The sequence below is a fragment of the Nycticebus coucang genome, chromosome 3, assembly GCF_027406575.1.
Source record: "Nycticebus coucang isolate mNycCou1 chromosome 3, mNycCou1.pri, whole genome shotgun sequence".
NCBI lineage: Eukaryota > Metazoa > Chordata > Mammalia > Primates > Lorisidae > Nycticebus > Nycticebus coucang.
The window spans coordinates 42,433,669-42,458,962 of record NC_069782.1 but is presented as its reverse complement, the minus strand read 5'-3'; the positions used below and the strand labels follow the sequence as shown (position 1 = coordinate 42,458,962).

General features: G+C 37.6%; 1 protein-coding gene across 2 annotated transcripts in view; it reads right to left on the bottom strand.

Annotated features, from left to right (window-relative positions):
- PAWR (pro-apoptotic WT1 regulator) overlaps positions 1-25,294 on the bottom strand; it is a 121,798-nt gene that overhangs the window by 41,518 nt on the left and 54,986 nt on the right. For both annotated transcript variants that reach the window (XM_053585187.1, XM_053585188.1), the window contains exon 3: positions 130-261. In XM_053585187.1, the coding sequence (XP_053441162.1) occupies positions 130-261 (132 nt within the window). The remainder of the gene's footprint in view (positions 1-129; positions 262-25,294) is intronic.

Below are 25,294 nucleotides of genomic sequence, written 5' to 3'. Positions count from 1 at the left end.
TCAAATCCATTGGAAATACTTAACAGAGCTGATGTTACCAAAATAAGACTGAAAAATTATCAACAACAACTTAAAAATTATTTTTAAAATAGCGAGTGACTTGACTTCCTCGCCTGGCTAAGTGCTCACCTGCAGCACACAGGCAGTGCCCGGATCCAGGGAGCCAGCAGCCTCGTTCTGCGCCGTGTTCTGCTGTGTGATTGCGTCTTCTCGTCTCCGCTCTTTCTGTCCTGCTTCATCATCTTCATACTCATCTAAGCACTGAAAGAAAAAAGTTCCCATTTTATTTCCACATGTAATTAATAGAATGTTTTGAAAGTATGTAAAATATATTTGACAGCATTAAAGAAATATTTGTGCATTCACAAATAAGTTTATACAATAAAGGTGTTCCTTTCAGTCATACGTACATTTAATTGATGAAAATTAAATTATCTGATGAAAACCCATAACTCCACATTTTCACACCCATGCCAATGTATCTTTCCCTTAAAATCTAACAACCAGTGACAGGGTTTTCTCAAACACAAGGTTCATTCATTCAAGTTCACTGACCTTCAACAAGGCAGTTTGCAGGGGGTAACAAAAGACAGACACAATGGGGAATTTACAGTCCACTAGGGAAGATAAGACATATACATAGATAACGGAGTGATAAAGGACATTTTCTAACTTAGTATTGCCTGTAAGAACATAAAGGAAGAGTATTTTCACCTGGAGAGTCAAGGAAAGATTCCATGGAAATCCTTATAATTTAAAGGATGGTTATAATTTGGAATTGCAGATACAGAAAAAAATTACAGATGGTAAAAACAGCACATTAAAGAAGCTTACAGGAGAGGGTTGATTAAAACTGGATCAACACCAGCAATTATCTTCAGACTTTTTATAAGAAAAAACAAAACAGAAACAAATCTCTATCTATTGTACCTACTATGGGATGAGTTAGTTATCTGTTCCTTGCAACTTGAACACATTCGTAACCAACACACTGCCCTGCCCTACAGGTTTCTCGAAGAAACAAACCAAAGAAGTCTTTGCAGGCACAGGCACTGTTTACAGAGACAACTAAGTCACTGATAAAAGCACAGTATGGCAGGGAAAACAAAATCATGTATAGAAAAAAATGTGTACATAGACAAGAAAAACACTGCAGCCACCATGCAAACCCAAAAGGGTCAGTGGAGCATCTAAAGATATGAGGACCATAATGCAGGGTGTGCTAGCTTTTATCAACACATGTAAAGACAAGGTCTGCGATGGTGATAGGGAAGAACTCATCTCTCTGAGATGGAGTCTTGTAACATTAGGGTGCTGTGGAGAGAAATCCAAGGACAAAATGGAAAGGGCAATTAAAGAGTCAAGCAGGCTGGCGCATTGGCTCACACTGGTAATCCCAGCAATCTGGGAGGCTGAGAGGCAGGAGGATTGGTTGAGCTTAGGAGTTGGAGACCAGCCTGAGCAAGAATAAGGCCTTGTTTCCACTAAAATTAGAAAAATTAGCCAGACATTGTGGTGAGTGCCTGTAGCCCCAGCTACTTGGCAGGCTGAGGCAAGAGGATCACTTGAACCGAGAAGTCCAAGGTTGATCAGTGAGCTAAGCTGAGGCCATGGCACTCTAACCTGGGGCAACAGAGTGAGACTCTGTCTCAAAGAAAATACATACATACAAACAAACATACATGCATAAAGGAATAAGCAGGCTGAGATTCCAGAGAATGTTCAGGGTCTTCTGAAACGCAACAGACTTCTCATATAGGTGTCACCTGGCTCTTATCACATCAACCTATGGGAACTGGAGCCTGGGGAAAACAGTACAAGAAACAGTATGACACCCTGACTACTGCTAGTGCTGTGAGTGTTCTCAACTAACCCAGTCTTCTGCCAGGATCCACAAGCTAACATTTTACCTTGCAAGCAGGGTAAGATTTCAAGAGCCTTCACATTTCTCGACAGAGGTGAAGAATGGAAAGGCATATGCTTTGATCACCACGGAACATAACTAATAAACAGCCTGAGAAGTTTAGACTTTTCACTACACAGCATGGAAAGCTGTTACAGTGCTACAATTTCTTGGAATATAAGTACGATAACAACGAAAATTCCTTTTGGAAAATGAACCTAGGCATAGCAATTCACAGTACAGATTAAGAGGCACAGGGACCAAAAGTGAAAAGACTAAACATCACAGTAGGCATTTTGATCCTATGAAAAATGATTTACTCGAGGAGGCGGAGCAAGATGGCGGCCCAGTAACAGCTTCCTTGCATCTGGGCACCGTGGAGTCTGGGGAGATAGGACTCCAGGCATCTCTGGCTGGTGGGAACTGCCTATCATCACTCCTATGAGGATACAGGGAGCCAGCGAGAGACTTCTGGACCCCAAGAGGAGGACTAAAACAGTGGAAAACCGGCAAGTGGTCGCGTGTGTTCAATCCGTCTAAACCCGCCCACAACTGTAAGTACAGTAGCAGCGAGACTGCAAACCAGAAAGGCCTTACCTGTGAACTGTTTTGGTGTCCTTGGACTTGGCACTGAGTTGAACTGCCTTGGGGAGGGCCTGAGCGGGAGTGCGAAGAACTTTGGCCGTTGCCTAGGGCCCTAGTCTGAGCCGCTGAGCCAGAGAGAGCTAATAGTGTTTGGCGGTGGGTCACACGGAACCATTGTCAGTGATTTGCCCCGGCAAGCTCTGTCCACAGGGTCGCAGAGCTAGAAACGGGTGGGAGCTGGTAACCCAGCAACGAAGTAGCCTAAGGGTGGGGTCTGAGCCGCCTTGCAGCCCTAACCCTCAGGGGCAGAGTGATACCGGTTTTGGCACACTGGGTAAGTGGATAGCCACTTCAGCAGTGATTCCAGCGAGAAAGCTGGGAAAGCTTCTGCTCAGCAAGTTTACAAGTTCAAAGTGCCTTTTAAGTAGGCTGAAGAGAGATTTAGGGTGTCTACCTGCTGGGGTTTGAGAAATCAGCAGCCTCCAGTCGTACCAGAACTGTGATTAACATCTCATACCCCAGAAGACCACGTGTTGCCCAGACAATATTGAATAACATATACAAACTGCTATGTTTTTGGTTGTGTATTTTTTTCTTTTTTTTTTGTTTGGTTGTTTTTTTTGTTGTTGTTTATTTTGACGTTGTGGATGTTCTTTTGTTTTTTAATTTCAATCTTTTCCATACAGATCCCTTTTTCTTTCTCAATTTTTCTAGTTTAATTATAATTTCCCATTGCTGCCTTTTTTAATAACTAGAACTTCATTTTTGCTAGTGTTTCTACCGCTATCATTTGGTTTTTCACCCAATATTATCCCCGTAAAGTTTTCTGTTTGCTTGTTTTGGTTTGATTTATAGTACTGGGTGGAGGTGGGGTACTGTGTCTGATCAGGTTAGCAAAGAGCTGCTGACCTCAAGTGAACCACCCAACTGGGCACCCCCAGAAGGTGGGGTTTTTTTAAGGTTGTGTCAAAGTACCCTACTGTATACCTATATTGTCCTGTCTCCCTCTTTCTGTGCCTCTCTTCTTTTTGTCAATATTCCTTATACCCACCCCCTCTCCTTTCTCTATCTTTCTTTTTTTTCGTATCAATCGGTCCTCTTTCTTTCATCCCTTTTTTGCTCATCAACCTTCTCACCCTTCTGGTCCTGTAACTCTTAGTCCACAGGCACAAGAACTTAAAGAGCAAGAGGAAGTGAAAGAGAAATTAGGGCAAGGAAACAGAAACAGATAAAAGAAATCACTCATGAGGAAGAATCAGCAGAAAACTCCAGGCAACATGAAGAACCAGTCTAGAACAACCCCACCAAGGGACCATGAGGTAGCTACGGCAGATGATTCCACCTGTAAAGAAATGTTAGGAAGGACAGAAAGGGAATTTAGAATACACATGTTGAAAACAATGAAAGAAATGATGGAAACAATGAAGGAAACTGCTAATAAAGAGGAAAATAACCAAAAGGAAATCCAAAAACAGAATCAAATAAGAGATGAACGATATGAAGAATATAAAAAAGATATAGCAGAGCTGAAAGAACTGAAAAGGTCAATTAGGGAACTTAAAGATGCAATGGAAAGTATCAGCAACAGGTTAGACCATGCAGAAGAAAGAAGTTCAGAGGTAGAAGACAAAGTTCTTGAGATAACTCAGACAGAAAAAGAGGCAGAAAAGAAGAGAGAGAAAGCAGAACGTTCACTGTCAGAATTATGGGACTTTATGAAGCGTTCCAACATACGAGTTATAGGAATTCCAGAAGGGGAAGAAGAATGCCACAGAGGAAAGGAAGCCATACTAGAGAATATTATAAAAGAAAATTTCCCAAACATCACCAAAGATTCTGACACACTGCTTTCAGAGGGATATCGGACCCCAGGTCGCCTCAACTCTAACCGAGCTTCTCCAAGACACATTGTGATGAACCTGTCCAAAGTCGAGACAAAAGAAAAGATTCTGCAAGCTCCCAGGAGTAAGCGCCAGTTGACCTACAGGGGCAAATCCATCAGAGTGACTACAGACTTCTCTAATGAAACTTTCCAAGCAAGAAGACAATGGTCATCTACCTTTAATCTACTTAAACAGAACAATTTCCAGCCCAGAATTCTGTACCCTGCTAAGCTAAGCTTAAAAATTGACGGAGAAATCAAATCATTTACAGATATACAAACATTGAGGAAATTCGCCACAACAAGACCAGCTCTACAGGAAATACTTCAACCTGTTCTGCACACTGACCACCACAATGGATCAGCAGCAAAGTAAGAACTCAGAAATCAAAGGACAGAACCTAACCTCCACACTGATGCAAAAGATAAAACTAAGCAATGGACTCTCACCAAATAAGACGAATAGAATACTACCACACTTATCAATTATCTCAATAAATGTTAATGGCTTGAATTCCCCACTGAAGAGACATAGATTGGCTGACTTGATTAAAAAACACAAGCCATCCATTTGCTGTCTGCAAGAAACACACCTGGCTTCAAAAGACAAATTAAAGCTCTGAGTCAAGGGTTGGAAGACAATTTTTCAGGCAAATGGAATTCAGAAGAAAAGAGGAGTTGCAATCTTATTTTCAGATACATGTGGAGTCAAAGCAACTAAAGTCAAAAAAGACAAAGATGGTCACTTTTTATTGGCCAAGGGAAAACTACAACAAGAAGACATTTCAATTCTAAATATTTATGCACCCAATTTAAATGCTCCCAGATTCTTGAAGCAGACCTTACTCAGTCTGAGCAATATGATATCTGATAATACCATCATAACAGGGGACTTTAACACTCCTCTTACAGAGCTGAACAGATCCTCTAAACAGAAATTAAACAAAGATGTAAGAGATTTAAATGAGACCCTAGAACAACTATGCTTGATAGACGCATATAGAACACTCCACCCCAAAGATAAAGAATATACATTCTTCTCATCACCCCATGGAACATTCTCCAAAATTGATCATATCCTGGGACACAAAACAAACCTCAACAGAATCAAAAGAATTGACATTTTACCTTGTATCTTCTCAGACCATAAGGCACTAAAGGTGGAACTCAACTCTAACAAAAACATTCAAAGTCACACAAAGGCATGGAAATTAAACAATCTTCTGTTGAATAACAGATGGGTACAGGAAGAAATAAAACAGGAAATCATTAACTTCCTTGAGCATAACAACAATGAAGACACAAGCTACCAAAACCTGTGGGATACTGCAAAAGCAGTTTTGAGAGGAAAATTCATCGCTTTAGATGCCTACATTCAAAAAACAGAAAGATAGTGCATCAACAATCTCACAAGAGATCTTATGGAATTGGAAAAAGAAGAACAATCTAAGCCTAAACTCAGTAGAAGAAAAGAAATATCCAAAATCAAATCAGAGATCAATGAAATTGAAAACAAAAGAATCATTCAGAAAATTAATGAAACAAGGAGTTGGTTTTTTGAAAAAATAAATAAAATAGATAAACCATTGGCCAGACTCATGAGAAATAGAAAAGTAAAATCTCTAGTAACCTCAATCAGAAATGATAAAGGGGAAATAACAACTGATCCCACAGAGATACAAGAGATCATCTCTGAATACTACCAGAAACTCTATGCCCAGAAATTTGACAATGTGAAGGAAATGGATCAATATTGGGAATCACACCCTCTCCCCAGACTTAGCCAGGAAGAAATAGACCTCCTGAACAGACCAATTTCAAGCACTGAGATCAAAGAAACAATAAAAAAGTTTCCAACTAAAAAATGCCCTGGTCCAGCTGGCTTCACTCCAGAATTCTATCAAACCTTCAAGGAAGAGCTTATTCCTGTACTGCAGAAATTATTCCAAAAAACTGAGGAAGAAGGAATTTTCCCCAACACATTCTATGAAGCAAACATCACCCTGATACCAAAACCAGGAAAAGACCCAAACAAAAAGGAGAATTTCAGACCAATCTCACTCATGAACATAGATGCAAAAATTCTCAACAAAATCCTAGCCAATAGATTACAGCTTATCATCAAAAAAGTCATTCATCATGATCAAGTAGGCTTCATCCCAGGGATGCAAGGCTGGTTTAACATACACAAGTCCATAAACGTTATCCACCATATTAACAGAGGCAAAAATAAAGATCACATGATCCTCTGAATAGATGCAGAAAAAGCATTTGATAAAATCCAGCATCCTTTTCTAATTAGAACACTGAAGAGTATAGGCATAGGTGGCACATTTCTAAAACTGATTGAAGCTATCTATGACAAACCCACAGCCAATATTTTACTGAATGGAGTAAAACTGAAAGCTTTTCCTCTTAGAACTGGAACCAGATAAGGTTGTCCTCTGTCACCTTTACTATTCAACATAGTGCTGGAAGTTCTAGTCAATACAATTAGGCAAGTCAAGGAAATAAACGGAATCCAAATGGGAGCAGAGGAGGTCAAACACTCCCTCTTTGCTGATGACATGATCTTATACTTAGAGAACTTCAAAGACTCAACCACAAGACTCCTAGAAGTCATCAAAAAATACAGTAATGTTTCAGGATATAAAATCAATGTCCACAAGTCAGTAGCCTTTGTATACACCAATAACAGTCAAGATGAGAAGCTAATTAAGGACACAACTCCCTTCACCATAGTTTCAAAGAAAATGAAATACCTAGGAATATACCTAACGAAGGAGGTGAAGGACCTCTGTAAAGAAAACTATGAAATCCTCAGAAAGGAAATAGCAGAGGATATTAACAAATAGAAGAACATACCATGCTCATGGATGGGAAGAATCAACATTGTTAAAGTGTCTATACTTCCCAAAGCAATCTAACTATTCAATGCCATTCCTATCAAAGTACCTACATTGTACTCTCAAGATTTGGAAAAAATGATTCTGCATTTTGTATGGAACCGGAAAAAACCCCGTATAGCTAAGGCAGTTCTTAGTAATAAAAATAAAGCTGGGAGCATCAGCATACCAGATTTTAGTCTGTACTACAAAGCCATAGTGGTCAAGACAGCATGGTACTGGCACAAAAACAGAGCCATAGACACTTGGAATCGAATTGAAAACCAAGAAATGAAACTAACATCTTACAACCACCTAATCTTCGATAAACCAAACAAGAACTTACCTTGGGGGAAAGACTCCCTATTCAATAAATGGTGTTGGGAGAACTGGATGTCTACATGTAAAAGACTGAAACTGGACCCACACCTTTCCCCACTCACAAAAATTGATTCAAGATGGATAAAGGACTTAAATTTAAGGCATGAAACAATAAAAACCCTCCAACAAAGCATAGGAAAAACACTGGAAGATATTGGCCTGGGGAAAGACTTCATGAAGAAGACTGCCATGGCAATTGCAACAACAACAAAAATAAACAAATGGTACTTTATTAAACTGAAAAGCTTCTGTACAGCTAAGGAGACAATAACCAAAGCAAAGAGACAACCTACACAATGGGAAAGGATATTTGCATATTTTCAATCAGACAAAGGCTTGATAACTAGAATCTATAGAGAACTCAAATTAATCCACATGAGAAAAGCCAACAATCCCATATATCAATGGGCAAGAGACATGAATAGAACTTTCTCTAAAGATGACAGATGAATGGCTAACAAACACATGAAAAAATGTTCATCATCTATATATATTTGAGAAATTCAAATCAAAAGAACCCTGAGATATCATCTAACCCCAGTGAGAATGGCCCACATCACAAAATCTAAAAACTGCAGATGCTGGCATGGATGTGGAGAGAAGGGAACACTTTTACACTGCTGGTGGGACTGCAAACTAGTACAACCTTTCTGGAAGGAAGTATGGAGAAACCTCAAAGCACTCAAGCTAGAACTCCCATTTGATCCTGCAATCCCATTACTGGGCATCTACCCAGAAGGAAAAAAATCCTTTTATCATAAGGACACTTGTACTAGACTGTTTATTGCAGCTCAATTTACAATCGCCAAAATGTGGAAACAGCCTAAATGCCCACCAACCCAGGAATGGATTAACAAGCTGTGGTATATGTATACCATGGAATACTATTCAGCCATTAAAAAAAATGGAGACTTTACATCCTTCGTATTAACCTGGATGGAAGTGGAAGACATTATTCTTAGTAAAGCATCACAAGAATGGAGAAGCATGAATCCTATGTACTCAATCTTGATATGAGGACAATTAATGACAATTAAGGTTATGGGGGGGGGGAGCAGAAAGAGGGATGGAGGGAGGGGGGTGGGGCCTTAGTGTGTGTCACACTTTATGGGGGCAAGACATGATTGCAAGAGGGACTTTACCTAACAATTGCAATCAGTGTAACTGGCTTTGTGTACCCTCAATGAATCCCCAACAATAAAAAAAAAAAAAAGAAAAATGATTTACTCTAGGTGCAAAACACAGTCAATGAGAGAAATGTAGCACATAGCAAAAAAAGAAATTAGTCCTAAGTAGAAAAAGAATCTCTTAGGACTTAAAAAACCTTCTCAAACCAATAGACAGTGTCATGTTTAATAACAAAAGGCAAGCAAACTTTAAAAGTAAAATCACACTCAAGACTCTGATGTCTACCACCAACATAACAGTTAACATCACTCTGCAAATGCTAGCCGATAGCATATACCTAAAACTATATAAATAATAGAAAAAAAATAGGGAAAACTCTTCTGGGTATTGGCTTAGGCTAAGAATTTATGATTAAGACCTCACAAGCACAAATAACAAAACCAAAAATAGAGAAATGGAAAACTAAAAAGAAATAGAAAACTAAAAAGCTTCTGCACAACAAAAGAATCAATACAGTGAACAGACCACCTATAGAATGTGAGAAAATATTAAAAACCTAACCATGCGACAGGGGACTAATACCCAGAATGCACAAGAAACTAGAACAACTCAACAACAACAACAACAACAAAATACTCTATTGAAAAGTGGACACTTGGAATCGAATTGAAAACCAAGAAATGAAACTAACATTTTACAACCACCTAATCTTCAATAAACCAAAAAAGAACATACCTTGGGGGAAAGGTATATTCATACCTTTATGAATATATTCAATATATTCATATATTGAATTCTCCCTATTCAATATATGTTGGGAGAACTGGATGTCTACATGTAAAAGACTGAAACTGGACCCACACCTTTCCCCACTCACAAAAATTGATTCAAGATGGATAAAGGACTTAAATTTAAGGCATGAAACAATAAAAACCCTCCAACAAAGCATAGGAAAAACACTGGAAGATATTGGCGTGGGGAAAGACTTCATGAAGAAGACTGCCATGGCAATTGCAACAACAACAAAAATAAACAAATGGGACTTCATTAAACTGAAAAGCTTCTGTACAGCTAAGGAGGCAATAACCAAAGCAAAGAGACAACCTACACAATGGGAAAGAATATTTGCACATTTTCAATCAGACAAAAGCTTGATAACTAGGATCTATAGAGAACTCAAATTAATCCACATGAAAAAAGCCAACAATCCCATATATCAATGGGCAAGAGACATGAATAGAACTTTCTCTAAAGATGACAGACGAATGGCTAACAAACACATGAAAAAATGTTCATCTCTATATACTAGAGAAATGCAAATCAAAAGAACCCAGATATACCATCTAACCCCAGTGAGAATGGCCCACATCACAAAATCTAAAAACTGCAGATCCTGGCGTGAATGTGGAGAGAAGGGAACACTTTTACACTGCTGGTGGGACTGCAAACTAGTACAACCTTTCTGGAAGGAAGTATGGAGAAACCTCAAAGCACTCAAGCTAGACCTCCCATTTGATCCTGCATTCCCATTACTGGGCATCTACCCAGAAGGAAAAAAATCCTTTTATCATAAGGACATTTGTACTAGACTGTTTATTGCAGCTCAATTTACAATCGCCAAAATGTGGAAACAGCCTAAATGCCCACCAACCCAGGAATGGATTAACAAGCTGTGGTATATGTATACCATGGAATACTATTCAGCCATTAAAAAAAATGGAGACTTTACATCCTTCGTATTAACCTGGATGGAAGTGGAAGACATTATTCTTAGTAAAGCATCACAAGAATGGAGAAGCATGAATCCTATGTACTCAATTTTGATATAAGGACAATTAATGACAATTATGGTTATGGGTGTGAAACAGAAAGATGGAAGGAGGGAGGGGGGTGGGGCCTTGGTGTGTGTCACACTTTATGGGGGCAAGACATGATTGCAAGAGGGACTTTAACTAACAATTGCAATCAGTGTAACCTGGCTTATTGTACCTTCAATGAATCCCCAACAATAAAAAAAAAAAAAAAGAAAAAGAAAAGTGGGCAAGGCCAGGTGCAATGGCTCACACCTATAATCCCAGCACTCTGGGAGGCCGAGGTAGGTGGATTGCCAGAGCCCACGAGTTCCAGACTAGCCTGAGCAAAAGCGAGACCCTGTCTCTAAAAATAGCCAGGCATTGTGGTGGGCACCTGTAGTCCGAGCTACTTGGGAGGCAAGGGGATAGCTTGAGCCCAAGATTTTGAGATTGCTGTGAGTTATGACGTCACAGCACTCTACTGAGGGTGACAAAGTGAAGACTCTGTCTCAAAAAAATAAGAATGAAAAGTGGGCAAAGGAGAATAGAGACTTTTCAAAAGAAGACATACAAACGGTTGACAAGGTCAAAAAATTCTCAACATCACTAATTATCAGAAGAATGCAAATTAAAATCACAATGAGATATCATCTTAGCCCAGTCAGTATGGCTATTATTGAAAAGACAAAATAACATGCAGGTGAGGATGCTGAGAAAAGAGAACACTCATATACTGTTGTTGGGAATGTAAATTAGTAAAGCCTTTATGGAAAACAATATGGAGATTTCTCAAAGAACTAAAAATATAACTGCCCTTTGATTCTACAATCCCCTGACTCAGTATGGATCTAAAAGAAAGGAGTTCAGTGTATTAAACAGACATCTGCACTCCAGTGTTTACTACAGCACTATTCCCAATAGCCAAGACATGGAATCAACCTAAATGCCCATTGAGGAAACAACAGATAAAAGAAAATCCCAGGCAGTGCCAATGGCTCAGTGAGTAGGGCACGCCTGCCCCATATACAGAGGGTGGCGGGTTCAAACCTGGCCCCAGCCAAACTGCAACAAAAAAACAGCTGGGCGTTGTAGTGGGCGCCTGTGGTCCCAGCTACTCAGGAGGCTGAGGCAAGAGAATCGCTTAAGCCCAGGAATTGAAGGTTTATGTGAGCTGTGTGATGCCACAGCACTCTACTGAGGGTGACAAAGTGAGACTCTGTCTCTAAAAAAAAAAAAAAAAAAGGAAGAAAATCCCATACATATACAATGGATACTATTCAGACATAAAAATTTTAAAAAATAACCAAATGCAGGGTACCACAGTTATGTGTGACTGTGGGCTGATTAGTCATCAGTCCACCATGATGTCATATTTAAGAGAAACAAGTTACCAGCATTAGTTTTAGGGTCCTGAGGTCAGAAGCAGATGCCAGATAGTTTCATTTTAGACACCCCCAAAGTTCCCTGGGTATGCAGTGAGTAGAGGGAAACTTCCTAAACATGTTGTTGATTATTTGAAGCTTGGTGACTAAAGTCTACTTGAGGTGATAAGCATGTTGTTAGTAAACAATCTGACTGACACGTGCTATGTCTTTTCCAGCAACATAGAGAAAAATAGAGGTTATCTTAAGTGAAATAAGCCAGACACAGAAAGTCAAATATCACATATTCTCACTCATTAATGGGTGCTAAAAAGGGTAAAAACATAGTCATAGAGAGCAGAATGGTAATGGAGAGTCCAGTGGGGAGGGTGGATTATGGGAAAGGGGTAATGGGTACAATGTACATTAATCCACAGAAGGTGGCCTAAAAGCCCTTACTTGATCACTAAGTAATTTATGCATGTAATAAAATTGCACATGTAGCCCATAAATTTGTACAAAACTAGAAAAAAGTTTAAAAATAAAATACGCAGATTTTTCCAGAAAGAAAGCTATTCCAGAAAGCCCAGAATCTTATTTTTTAAAAACCTGCTTGGCTGGGCGGCGCCTGTGGCTCAGTCGGTAAGGTGCCGGGCTCCATATACCAAGGGTGGCGGGTTCAAACCCGGCCCCGGCCAAACTGCAACCAAAAAATAGCCGGGCGTTGTGGCGGGTGCCTGTAGTCCCAGCTGCTCGGGAGGCTGAGGCAGGAGAATCGCTTAAGCCCTGGAGTTGGAGGTTGCTGTGAGCTGTGTGAGGCCACAGCACTCTACCGAGGGCCATAAAGTAAGACTCTGTCTCTACAAAAAGAATAAACTTGCTTGGTATCTTGGAACATGTCACCAACGGCAAAACTATTCATGATACCTGACTCACTAATAAAAGATGTTTTTGTATGTCAAACAAAAATTGAAAGCCACTATACTGTTTTACTAGGTCTAAGACTTTGCTTGAAGCAAATCACTGCATCATCACAACATTAGCATCACCACAGTATTTCAAACTTCTGTTATAAAACATACCATATATTGCATTTGCTGAACTAAATACTAGGTAGTTCGGCAGAAAGACTAGAGTGACTCAAGCAGATTACAAAAGGCACTGAGGCAAAGCAGGACTCAGAATGCAAAATCATTAAACACAAAGAAACCAGCTCGTAATGCTAATTTCTTGAACAAATATGACATAATGTACTCCTTTGAAAGACTAACTTTAAGTAATGTATTATGTGTTAAATAATAGAAATAAACATAACTTAGTAATCCACAAAATTCAAGAGTTCAGAAAAAGCAATCAATACACTATTTGCCTATTTTAAACACAATTTAAATCCTTCTATATGGAGAATAGTTGACCCCAAAGGACTTTTTACATTCACTAGTAAGAATGTCTGGACAGTAGGAATAAATCTAAGAATAAATGACAACCATCACTCACAGCTATAATTTACCTACATCTATGCACATTGTAATAAACAAAAAAAATGCAATTTTAAAAAACATTTCAATTTAAAATGGTTAAAATTAATTTAATAAAGTACATACATGTTAAGCCAAGATTCGATATTTTGACAACATAAATTCTATGACATACTTACTAGTTCTCAAAAGAGTTCACCTTTGACTCACATTCTTTTCCCTTTTTCACATTTGTTCTCCATTAAATAACGAGTCTCACAAATGAACACAACAATTTATTCATCTCCAAATAGAAAATACTGACAACCCTTAAATGATACTGTCATCGCTATTATGTTCGTTCCTTTAATTTTTGGAATCCTTACAAAAAAATTTAATCTCTTTCTATTCTATCCAAATGCTGTCTACCTAACAAATGCACATCTCATCTTAATTTAAAGAATCCATACAAATTCCTTAGTTACTTCAGTTTTTAACAAATACTTGCAAAGTATAAACAATTCTCTATTAAAGTGCTAGAGACTAAAAGAAATAGGACTTTTTATATGTATCAGGATGAAGAATAGAACTAAAATGAAATGCAAATTTCAAACAACTTCACTGCCTCAATTGTGTTTGTATATAATAAATCATAAAAATGTGGTTCAGAAAGAATGACTGCCCATTTTATCTAAAAGACAAGTAAAAAATCTTAGCAAGACTTCTAAGAGAAACAGAAAAAAGAATTAGAGCTCCTTAAACAGGGGCGAAAATCTGTATTTGGGACCAGACAATTCAAACCAGCAACTGAATTAAGTGCGCGTGCTTTCCAAAATGAAAGTTACTATACCCAATGAAAGGTATCAGAAGAGTTAAGAAAAATTCCACTCATCTTCTTCAGGGAGACAGTGTCAATCCTCTCAGAACTGCTGCTTCTCTATCTGCCCTCCTCTCTGGTAGCCCCATTCTCATCCTCCACTAGTTGTTTATCTAGCATATACCATATCATTCTGCCCTTACCTAATCTCTGCCTAGCTTTTCCTCTTCTTCCACCGCTGGTTCTCAGCCAAAATTTATTTTGAAATGATTAAACAAACAAAACAAAAATCCCAACATAAGAAAAATAAAACTAAAGTAAGATCAAGTTAAAAAGCATTTCTATGTTAAAAGAACTGGGCAAAATAAACAAGAGGCATTTCCTTATAATTAGCAGGAAAAAAACTATCAAATTTCTTTGTTATGATTAGAAAACTGCTATACCCGTAAACTAGAAAATTTGGGAACTAAGCGAATAAATTAAAATGTGTGAATTTTCAAGGATAATTATTAAACATTCTTATTAACCTTGCAAATTAGCAACCAATCTGATTTATCACACTGAATTAGTTATGTTTTATAACAACTTGATAACGTACTCACTGAAGTATTTTCATTTCACGGATTTAAAAGCTGAGTCAGTCAACAGAGTGGGACTCTCTTTATAAAAAATTAAAACATCAGCCAAGCATGAAGGTGGACACCTGTAGTACCAGCTACTTAATCTGAAGCGTGATCACTTAAACCCATGAGTTAGAGACTGCCATGAGCTGTGATCAGTCCACTGTACTCCAATCTGGGTGAAAAGAACGAGACCCAGCCTTTTAAAAATACATAGAGTTTCATTCCCATGCAATTTTAAGTCCCTTCCCCAAATTCTATAACAATGACTCAACCACAGTCCTTCCTCTCGGGTTCCCCTCAGAACTAAGAGCTAAAGAATTCCAAGTTCTCTAATTAGTAAAATTCATGATTAGAAAGACAGCACTCTGACTTTCAACTGTTTCAACCAATAATAAAACTGTAGTTAAGTACTTTTTATCTTAAAAAATTTTTCCTAATTATTAGTACAAAATTAATTACATTTAAAAAGACTTTTAAAACAGAAAAGAAAAAAAGAAAAATCAATCTTACAACAGTTATTGAGGCGGTATACTAGAACTTCTTTTTTCTTAATTCAGGTAACTATGGATATCCTGTTTTGAAATGTATTTACATCCTCTCTTCATTTGGAACAAAAATTTTAGTAGCTACATAGTACATCTTGTTACAGATCATGATCACAGCATGCATTGTTCAATCATATCTGTGTTGTAAGACATATTAAATAGTCTTTCACATAAATTATAGACATCTCTAATTTTCTTTCTCTACCGTAGCTCACTGCAATCTCATACTCTTGGGCTCAAATAATCCTCCTGTATCAGCCTCCCAAGTAGCTCAGACTACAGGCCCACATCACCATGCCCAGATAATTTTTCTGTTTTTGAAGAAAAGGGGTCTCACTCTTGTTCAGGCTGGTTTCGAACTCCTAACCTCAAGTGATCCTCCTGCCTCAGCCTCCCAGAGTGCAAAGATTACAAGCGTGAGCCACTGGGCCCAAATTTTTATAGTTCTTTAAACATACTGCCAATTTCCCCCCCAGGAAGGTTGTGTAAGGTTAATCTCACCTCTAATTTTAATGATGGTTGCATTGAATCCTAGTTAACAAGATGGACTTTTGTCATATTTGTATTGGCTTTATGTATTTCTTCATGATTTTCATTTCTTCACTAATGTCAAATTTTATATTAATTTATTAATTTTCTTACTACTTCTAAACTTTTGAGATTTTTCTTTGTGTTTTTATGCCAAGAAAAGGTTTCTTCTACTTTAAGATCTAATAAACACATATTTTCTAATTTTTACTATCTGATTTTTAACTCATCTCATTCCATATTTAATTTTTCCTATAGTAAGCCTGGAATCTATGGGTTTTTTTTTTTTTTTTGATAAAAAGCAACTATTCTAGCCAAGCACACATAATAATAATCCAGGGCTGCAACCCTCATAGTAGGTTGCATGAATTATGGCTCCTATAGGAGAAGCATTTCCCATCCCTCCCTGGGTTTATAAAAATCTATTTCCTCACCATCAATTCAAAGTGCTACTTTGTTATATATGGGTACCTTTTTAGCTTTCTTTAAGACAGAGTCTCAGTCACCTTTGGTAGAGTGCTGTAGAGTCATAGCTCACGTAGCAACCTCAAACTCGTGAGCTCAAGCGATTCTCTTGCCTCAGCCTTCCGAGGAGCTGGGACTAAGCACCTGCCACAATGCCCGGCTATTTTTAGAGACAGGGTCTTGCTCTTGGTGAGGCTGGTCTCCAACCTATGAGCACAGGCAGTCCACCTGCCTCAGCCTCCCACAGTACTGGGATTACAGGCGTGAGCCACCGGGCCACGCCTCATTTTTAGCTTTCACTTCTATCCCTGAATCTATATTAATATCCAAGCCACCTTAGTTTTATCAATGCAAGTTAATAATATCTAGTAATATCAAAGCAGCTCCTTTCCTTACTCATTTATAAAAGTCCCTTAGCCTCTCCCAACCCAAACATTCTTTTAGTAGAATACTTATTTTAATAAGTTTTAATTCATGTATAATTAGTTGGATAAAACTACTGACATTTATTAGCAGTATAACCTTACAAAATAGGACCCATAAACATGCCCCCATAATAGGGCTGTCGTGGAATAGATTACTAATGAGTTAGAACTGAAAAAAATGAAAGTAGGTAGGCACTTGGCTAGACTTAGAGCAAATAGAGGTGGAATCTGACAGGCTGGGGAATGGCAAAATCAGAAACGAAGGCTCAGCGCCTGTAGCTCAGTGGTTAGGGTGCTGGCCACATACAAGGGGGCTGGTGGGTTCGAACCCAGCCTAGGCCTGCTAAACAATGACAACTACAACAAAAAAATAGCCCGGTGTTGTGGTGGGCACCTGTAGTCCCAGCTATGTGGGAGGCTGAGGCAAGAGAATTGCTTAAGCCCAAGAGTTTGTGGTTGCTGCGAGCTGTGATGCCATAGCACTCTACTGAGGGTGACGTAGTAAGACTCTGTCTCAAAAAAAAAGAAAAAAAGAAAAAAGAAAAAAATCAGAAACAAACACAGCAGTAACAAGATGATATCTCCTTATCTAGCTCATGAAGTAACTAATGTAGGCAAAATATTTAAGAGGGGAAATGATGGAATATAGTAGTGAACATTTAAAAAATTGGTGGGATATGCAAAATGAAACAAATGATCCCAGGTACTAAAATAAAAAAAGGTTAAACGACTAAAAATGCAAGGAAAGCTCCTAAGATGAGCTTAAACACAGATAAGTTAGACAATAGAGGTGAACAAAAAATTCAGGGAGTTCTAAATGAACATTCTCTGGTTTATCTGTAAAACTGTGCTCCTCTGCAGACAATTATGGGTAAAAATTTAGGATAAAGTAATTTAAAAGTTTCATTTCAAAGAAAAATAGGCATTAAAAGTTTCACGTAACAAATATGAAAATAAGTGAAATAATGTAAAAGGATCTCTATACAAGCACTAAAGGTATGACTCAGAACTCAGAATGTAGACTCTAAGAATTCAAATGGCACTCATCCGTAAGGTTAGCCGTTACCAATTTAAAGATTATCACTGCTGTGTGTTTGATTATACCATGAATACTCCTTCAATATTTTGAGCAAGTTGTCCAATTATTTTTGGAATGAGTGTGGTGGAGGGCCATCTGACATCCCTTAATTGTTCTTAACAAGTGACTCAGAAACAAGTCTTGACAAGCGGGATATTTGAACTTAACTTTGTCGATATCATTTTCCATCAATATTTGACTGGAGTTTTTTCCTTCTGTTGCTTAGTAAGAAAGACTCCCAAATCATACTACTTTTAGGTGAAAATTCTTTTTTCACTTTTATATCATCAACTCTTTTATTATCCACCATCCCCTCTCAACTTAATTAGATCTGTTTTAATACTTAACAGTTCAGAGTAATAGGCCTAGGTATTCATAACCTATAAATTCCTCAACATGAGTAACACAAACAGTGCTGGGAAAACTGAGCACTAGTCTAAGGAAGAGATTATCTTCAGAAGGAACTATCATAATGGCCTTTAAACAACCATAGTGCTGAAGTTAGAAATAAATAAACATCACACTTTCTTCACTTTAGTAACTCACAAATCATTGGTTATACCTCTAGAGCAGCAGTATGAATAATCAAAAAATGAAAAAAAAAAAAAACTAAAATATCTACATTTAACTTTTAATTATCATAAATAATCCAGTATTTACAGCCTTTCTTCAGCTACATGCAATGATGCAGTATCTCGGTTCTGTAATATTCTTCAACTTTCTAGTTGCTGAACCACCAGATGCTTCATTCAGTTTTTCTCTATGCAAGGATAACAACAGCTATCTTCCCATTACGTTGTGAAGCTTAGAGGAAATAATATGCAAAAAGCTAAAAAACAATGAGTAGCATACAGCACGCAACAAGTGTTACACAATCATGATTTATTACAGCTCCCAAAGATGTGCATATAAACACACTAATAATGGTAATTGCTTTTACTGAACAGCTCCGATGTATGTAGTACAAGACGTTATTCTAATACTTGGTTTTGAATATCTCATTTGATACTCACCACTAAATACTATTAAAAATTCAATATGCTTTTTCTCAGAATTCAGAAATATGTGAACAAACACAATGACAAAATAATTTATATACATATTTGAGCAAAAAGAATGATAGCACTTTGGAGCTTAACAATTGTCTTGGAATCACTTTTATGCTCGAAGAAACAAACAGCTTCTTTCCATCTCCTTTAGGCAGAATTTTCAAGAGTACATACCATCTATGAGTATTAACTGAAAAGAAATGACTGAAAGGAAAATCACAGGAAAGGGGCCCTAGAGAAGAACCCGCTGAGAGTCATGGTCAGGCTCCCCATGAGCGGCGCCAAGCTCTGGGCCCCAGTTCTGCGTTAGGGCCTCTCTTTTCAGGTTGGTGTCTGTAAAGCCCATGTTCAGCCTTTCCCCCTCAGGAATGTTCACTTGGTCCCCTCCACAGGATTTATACTCTTGTTTAAATTTCCTTGTTCCCTAGGTTTCTATGCACATCCTCTTTCTATTCAGGTATTCATCTGAAAATAATTTATCATGTAAATCTTTTATACTAATGTATTCTTCCATTTTTAAGAACTGTTCATCTCATAAAAAGTAAAAATTCTGTCTATATAAAACAAACTAAAACTGATCTTGAATGCAAACTGGCACTTAGCACAAAGGTGGCACACACCATAGGTAGTTAAGGAATATAGGAAAATGAATGAACAACTTTACAAGTAAACTACTTTAGCCTAGAGCTCGTTCTCCATCTACCAAGAAGGGACTCCTCCTTTTCTTTCTTTAGAGATCCCTTAGTCCTAAATCCTCCACTTCTCTGCCCAGTCCCTCTACCTCAGAGTCAAGGCCTCAGTCTTATTTGCTTACCTTGTTCCTCTATATCCCATTTACAATCGCACTGTGACCTATGCAGGCAGTTCAGCCTTTATTATCATGAGAGGTTTTGCCCCCTTAAATTTAGTAATACTATGGATGTCCACATCTCCAGCAGGCTGAGATTGATGAGTTGGAAGAACAGGGATGCAGATTAAAGAAATACAATCCTAGAATAGTCTGACAGATTAGACTGGAGTTTGTGAGTGTATATACGTCTGAGGCTCTAAGGTTAGGGCAATAACTAAATCATATATTGTATTACAATAGCAGTGACTAGAAACTAAAGAAAGCGAACAGAACTAAAAAATTACTACTTTTATCTCATTAGCGTAAAACAAACATACCCATCGTTAAATGTGAAGTTCATTTAACTTTAACTTTCATTAGGTGATATTGAATTCTATTTGTACCCTTAGTTCTCAGGTTTCGTTAATTACACAGAAAGGCAATTAACTGAAAATTCAAAAAAAATTTAAAGGAAACACTACTCATACTAACTTAAAAGCAGGGACAAGAACAAATAAATAAGTAGGGACAAGAACAGTAACAGCAGCAGCTAACAACTGCCACAGCCCTGTGTGTGAGGTGTCTGCTGAGTGCTTTTCATGTTCACGACAACCCTACCAGATAGGTGCCATCGTTACCCTACTGTACAGACTTAGAAGTAGTCAAGCAACTCATCTAAAGTTACTGCACGAACAAGTGACTTGAACTTAACACAATCTGCCTGAACAGCCTGTGCTTTAACCATCAGGCCATATTTACTATTTTATAACTAGCCTGTTCTTTAACTTTCAATGATATAAAACAAAGTCTCAATTACAGTCAATATTTTAAACAATGTTTATTAACAGGATTAAAAAAATTAAATGATTTACCAAGGGAGGCTGCAAAACAACTCCTTTCTTGGTCATTGTGAAGAGTCAGAAATATTTATTTGAATGCTGCAAAGAGATCTGGGGTGGGAGAAAAATGGAAATAATGTATTCTACTAAACCTAAGATGCCACAACTGAAAATATGCCTTTTTTTTTTTTTTTTGCAGTTTTTGGCCGGGGCTGGGTTTGAACCCACCACCTCTGGCATATGGGGCCAGCGCCCTACTCCTTTGAGCCACAGGCACCACCCAATATGCCATTATTCTATGTATGACTGAGATAGAACACCTGCCAAACTATAATACACTATCATTCTAAACATATCAGTATATAAATAGTGAACAAAAATATAACTAAATCAATGAACTACCGTCACTTACCAAGGACACCTTCAACACACAGTTCCCTGTCTAACCGATGGGACTATAGAAAAGAAAATTGGCATTTCTTGAAATCTGCTACATCCTTCTGGGAATCTATGTATTTGGAAGAAATAAAAAACTTGAAAACTACCTAAGACTGAGGTTTAAATTGCAAGCCAGGTGCAGTGGCTCACACCTGTAACCCTAGCACTATGGGAGACCGAGGTGGGTGGACCGATTGGCTCAAGAGTTCCAATACCAGCCTGAGTGAGATCCCACAGAAAAACCAGCTGTGCACTGTCGTGGGTGCCTGTACTCCCAGCTACTCAGGATGCTGAGGCCAAGAGGATCACTTGAGCCCAAAAGATTGGTGTTACTGTGAGTTATGACGCCACGGCACTCTACCCAGGATGACAGAATGAGACTCCTTCTCAAAAAAATAAATTAACAGAGCGATACACGGACAGATACATAGTGACATAGAAAACTTTAAGACAAGAGAAATTGGTTAACCAAATATATGCCCAGATTAGGGCATATGTATTCATTTGCTATTGCTGCCATAAAAAATACCACAGACTGTGTGAGTGAAACTATAGATATTTATTTTCTCATAGTTCTAGAGGCCAGAAGACCAAGGCGTCGGCAGGTTTGGTTTTTCCTGAGGCCTCTCTTTTTGCCCTACAGATAAGTTACATTCTCATGGAATTCTCAGCTGGCCTGCGTGTATATGTGTTGTGTGCGTGTGTGCGTGTGCGTGTGCGTGTTTCCCTCCTCTACCTCTCCTTGTAAGGAAACCAATCATACTGGATTAGAGTCCTGCTCTTACGACCTCATCTAACCTAATTAACTACTTAAAGGCATATCTCCACATCTCCAAATAGTCATTATTGGAGGCTTAGGGTTTCACTACGTGAATTTGGGAGACAAAATTTAGTCTGTAACAACATATAACAGCTGATCTTATTGGAGTCAAGAACAAAAATTCTGGAATATGGAATATAAAACATCCTGTTATAACAAACTACTGTTTAGGCAGCAGTAGTCAATGCAAACTCATTTCTAAAGTAGAATCAATAACTCAAAATAACAAAAAACAGACCACCTAGTCATTTGAGACTAAAATAAACTACCATATAGGATTTTTAAATAATGCCTAAGGCAAGGAAGTGTTCTTATGTTTGGTTCTTGTGACATTCCTATACTAGAATCAGTTCATATTTTGTATTACAAAAGCAAATCTTGCTTGATGGTACTTTTTGCATGCTATATTCTACATTACTTAAGAATAAGAATCACTGCTCATCTTTGACTAACCAGCACCTTGCAAAATGGTTGGCATACCATTCAATGTCAAAGGGAGCACAGGAAAGAGGCAGGGAACCAGAAAGAAATGGAGAAAAGACAAAAGGAAGTTAGATATTTTATTAAGGACATAGTACTCTTAAATCTTACTTGCTATTAGTTTGATACCCTGCAGATTATTTGAACCAAAATACTTAACATTCAAAGAAGGAATGAAAGCATACATAGCAAATTTATGGCATAACACAAACTTTAGTTGGTTCTTGGCTTCATGTCACAGCTCATAAAAGCAGAAAGCAAAAGAATTTCAACAAAATGTCCAACTCCCTCAAATGAGCATTTAAATGCTATTTGAAAATAGAAACAGACCCAGTTTAAAAAATCTTACAAAGCCTATGTAATTGCCAGAAAGTCTACTAACAGTTTTTAAAGCCAGATAATTCTGATAATTCAACAGGCATTTTTATAAAAATTTAATCCTGGCAGGGCACAGTGGTGCATGACAGTAATCCTAACACTCTGAGGATACCAAGGTGGGAGGACTGCTTGAGGTCAGGAGCTCAAGACCAGCCTGACCATCTCTAAAAACAGATGTAAACACTAGCCAAGTACAGTCTCCACAAACAAACAAAATAGAAAACTAGCCAGGCATGGTGATGCACACCTGTAGTCCAGCTGCACAGTAGGCTGAGGCAGGAAGATTGCTCCAGTCCAGGAATTTGAGGGTGCAGTGAGCTAAGGAGGACATAGCAAAGACTGTCTCAAAAAAAAAAAAAAAAAAAAAAAAAAGAAGCATTCTCCCCTCCCCAAAAGTCTCATAAAATAGCATTTGCATACATAACGACTATAAATCCTTATACTCGGAAACCACCCACTAAGTAGGCAGCTCATCGAACGTTCCTTTGTATTTGTGGCTCTAACCTAAAGAAAAAGCAGAAGCAGAGTAAGCTAGAGCTCCATTAAGAGATGTTCTTAAAGGATTACCTGCTATTTTCAACTGTTAAGGAATATCAGCATTTTACATAGCAAAAATAAGGCAATTTCTAAATGTCTGGTTAGAGTCTTAACCATATGAAAAATATTTCAACATAGCTACATAAACGTGAGCACGTTTAGTCGACTATTTGGTTTGTGTCCATGCATCTCTGTGAATTCACATTACTTAGTATGAAGCAAGTGGCAAGACAAAAACACTACTTTATTGATTCAGATGTGTCAAATCAAACATTAACACACAACAGTTATTTAGAAGGAAAACATTCCTTCAGTATAAATGTGCTTATTATGTGGTTTTTCTTCTTTGTATGAAATTTAAGGTATGCTTACATTGCCAAAAATCTCATATCATTGGACTTTAGTTTATTTTGAAAGGATCCAAAGCTCTTGATCTCATATGTCACAAGGACAGGACTTTTACAATGAGAAAGACAGAAAACAAAATGTCTACAGAAAATAAGTAAATTTTATCTGAATTTTGACATTTGTTGAAAATGCTCTTGTGTACCATACTTTTCAAAGCCTTTTAAAGAATGATAATAATATGCCTTTTTCATTACATAATTTAGATTAAATTATATGCCTAACAATTACAACCATGAACTATTCATTTACATACCTTCTTTCAGTGTTCACAACACATTCACTGTAGACCAAAACACTTAAGTGAAAGACTTAAATAGGAAACTAGAAAAAAATCCCCTTTCTCCAACCCTAGTTATTTTCCCATTCCCTTTATCAAACAACCAGCATTTAAATAATTCCTCACTTCAGAAATTTTAAAAATAAAAAACCAAAAGCCTCTTAACATATATCAACCATTCCCTTTAAAAAAAACTCTGAAGACAGAAAGCTTTGTGTTTTCTTTATTTTGCTCACAAAGGTGTTTTCGATTTAAAGACTAAAAACCCATGGTAAAGAAATGACAATTTTACTTGAGGTCTAAACTCAACTAAATTGAAACTAAGATTTAAAATTTCCTTGGATTCCAAACAGATTGAAGTTTACATGTCCTAACGCCAAAAATTCTGAAATAAGGAAGATAGTTTCTAGTGAACTCACAGACAACTCAAAAAACATTCTGAGGGAAACAAAGCAATTTTAGTTATCTGTAGAACAGTTTCAAAATTAGATCCTATTATATTCCTTTTGATGCTATCACATTTTTGCAAAGCTGAGTCTGTAACTAAGAAACAAAAAGCAAAGAACCACACTCCCTCCAACCCCCGAATCAATGTGGACTAGGAAATGAGGGTAGAGGTTTCAATCTGATTCCAACGTTTAAGAAGTTGCACAGTACCCAAGACATGTACACATCCTATTAGCAATTTGGGCTACTTAAAAAAGAAATAAAAATATTTCTTCAAATAATTCATTATTATTTATTCATATATCTACTAAGTTAGCAAGACACAAATACTTGTGTTGTTTAGACCTAACTACTATGTAAATAAAACTATTTGTTATTTCTTTGGCTCAAAGGGCCAAATGAAAAACTTACTAATCCCCTAAGAGTATGGTGAACTGAGCAAGTTGGGAAACCTTTGGTTCTGGGTATGGAATGCCAACAGGGTTGTAACTAAACTTAGTGAAGATTAACTGATTACTTTGGCTTATGTTATGATTGAAAGGCCGTAAGAGTTGGGTAAGAGCTAAAGTCCCCCCACCTTTTCAAAGAGCAGTCTCCACCCTCATCATTCCTTAACTGAAATCCAGCTCTGGCTTAATGAATCTAGTTACTCTGCAGCTCTCTCTAGGGGAAAATGTTCCTCTGTCCCCGCATGGGCTTACTGATTGTCATCTTCCTTTTTCCATACTTAGGAAAAATACTTAATATTCTTGTGATAAGGTCAAAACTTTTAAATTCACACCACTCATGGTAACAATATACACCTGTCAGTGGCAACATTATTTATATAACACAGAAATTTTCCAAAATGTTTTCGTAGCTATTAATGCCAAATACAGTGTTTCACTGTTTAATTTGAAGGCCCACTGAGTCAGTCATTGTGAACTGGTTGTAACA